The sequence below is a fragment of the Pygoscelis adeliae genome, unplaced genomic scaffold, assembly GCF_000699105.1.
Source record: "Pygoscelis adeliae isolate BGI_AS28 unplaced genomic scaffold, ASM69910v1 Scaffold10, whole genome shotgun sequence".
NCBI lineage: Eukaryota > Metazoa > Chordata > Aves > Sphenisciformes > Spheniscidae > Pygoscelis > Pygoscelis adeliae.
In genome coordinates, this window is record NW_008824053.1 from 6,402,203 (window position 1) to 6,404,336 (window position 2,134).

Consider the following 2,134-nt stretch of genomic DNA (forward strand, 5'->3'; position numbering starts at 1 on the left):
ATTCTTTCTCCCATCCCACCGGGGGGAGTGAGCGAGCGGCTGCCTGGTGCTCAGTTGCCGGCTGGGGTTAAACCACGACAACAGGTATCTTAAAACTTCCCAGAACGGGAAGCCAATCCTAGGGCAGAACCACCAGCGTTCCAGAGAAGAGCCAGGATTTTCAGTATAACAAGCTTGTAATTCAGACAAAGAATACTAAACCTAGCATATAAATAGTTTTGAAATGAGACTCGGCTACATTTTATCATGCAAAAAGACAAGAGAAAACTGGGAAAATCAAACCCAAATATTGCTCACAATAGGAATTTCAGTGTGCGAATTTTTCAAAACTGCAGTTGTCAGACTTTCATCACTAGAGGGCACTAATATCCCAGCTGGATGCAAGCAATTTAAACTACTGTGGTACCCAACAGATAAATCCAAGAGTAACGTACTTTGCAAAGTCCAAATAAGATATATGTCCATGGTAGAATCCTGGTTTCATTTCCTTCCAGGAAGTCACATTCTTCACAAATCGGACCTGTAAAAGCAGACAGCAGAAAGTGTTTCTGTACAGCTGGAACACATTAAGCTTCGCCATACATGGTGTTTTCTGGTTTGTAAGTAAAATCTTATAATGCATTAGGAAAAAGGCTATTTTGAACATTACCAAAGAATTTGTGCCAGCTAAAAGAGACTTTTCTGCAAGCATACAGATGACTCATTTTAGATCATCACAATTTAACGATCAGAAACTAAACAAAAGCAGAATACAGCAATCAGAAGGGCAATTCAAGGAAAGCTACCACAAAAACATTAGCAAGACAAACATTTAAATTTTTGTCAGTCCATTTTATCTGTAATTTGAAAGAAGTGCAGAATTCCCTCAGCAATAAGTAGAAATGCAAGTACACCTTTGACGGAATTGTCTGATCTGTATTTAGTTCCTCAAATAAAAGTGTACCAGATTCACAAGCATGTTCTTAGACCTATTTTACTGGGACATAAGAAACAAATCTGATGGTTCATTTGCTCCCCCACCCCAAAATGCAATGCATCAATAATCCAGAAATTTTATAAATGTATACAGTGCAAATGAGAGCTATAGTTTACCATTTTGAACAGTTACCTTAAGCCTAACATTTCAGTGAAACTTCCATGTTAAAGTATGAAGTAGCGCTTGAACAAGGGCTGATAAAGCAGTTATTGGCAGACTTCACAAAAACAGGAATAGCTTTACGTTTCAAAGATAAAAACAAAATAAGATACACGTCCCAAACCAGAAAGTATGATCAAATTAAGTGGGACATGCAAATTCTGATATAGCTTGGCTTTATTAGATGAACAGAGTATTTTAACATCAAAGCATTTAACTCTGAAAGTTATTTCAAAAATAGTGAATTGGATAATAAAGATGATAAATTTGTACTGCCTGAGCTGTCTGACAATGATATGCCATTTCTGAAGCTGAGAATTAGAAGATAGCATTCCCTGCACATCTACAATATCTTTTCTGTTATACAGTGACATAGATAACCACGAAGATACTGAGGTGAGACAAGAGAGTCAAACAAGGAAAGTTTGAGAGCTTAAGACAACACAGTAACATCCTGTAAGGTCTAATGGATTAGGAGTGTCCTGAAACATGATATGTATTATTTATTATAACCAACCAATTGAGGATTTTAAGAGGCAAGACTGGCCTGCTGCTGTTTCTTCAAATGTGCAAAAATCGCAGTCTAGGATTTAAGAGGTTGATAACCTTTACTTATTTCTTCAAACACAGGCTCTTGGACTTTCAGGTGAAAGAAATGGATATTACTTTTTAATAACAGGCAGCATTCATTTTTTCAGTGTACAAGTTTCACAGTCTGTAGCATTTCACAATTTAAACCATACATTGCACATGAAAACTGTGACAAATCTAGCTGAAAAGCACTGCACAATGTTATACAATGGTGTTTCCTAAACTGCATTGGCTTTCTGTCTGGTTTTGTCCACAGGACAAACTGATAATATATCTATGAGTCTTTGAATCCGGTTGAACTACCTTTACTGCTACTGCTACAAGGTTAGCAAATGTGACGCCTACCTACAAGAAGGGCCAGAAGGAGGATCTGGGGAACTACAGGCCTGTCAGTCTGACCTCGGTGCC

At 37.7% G+C, this 2,134-nt stretch overlaps 1 protein-coding gene across 1 annotated transcript in view; it reads right to left on the reverse strand.

Annotated features, from left to right (window-relative positions):
• Positions 1-2,134, reverse strand: part of HS2ST1 (heparan sulfate 2-O-sulfotransferase 1) — a 22,344-nt gene that overhangs the window by 11,067 nt on the left and 9,143 nt on the right. The window contains exon 2 of the mRNA XM_009333882.1: positions 435-520. Coding sequence (XP_009332157.1) covers positions 435-520 — 86 coding nt within the window. The remainder of the gene's footprint in view (positions 1-434; positions 521-2,134) is intronic.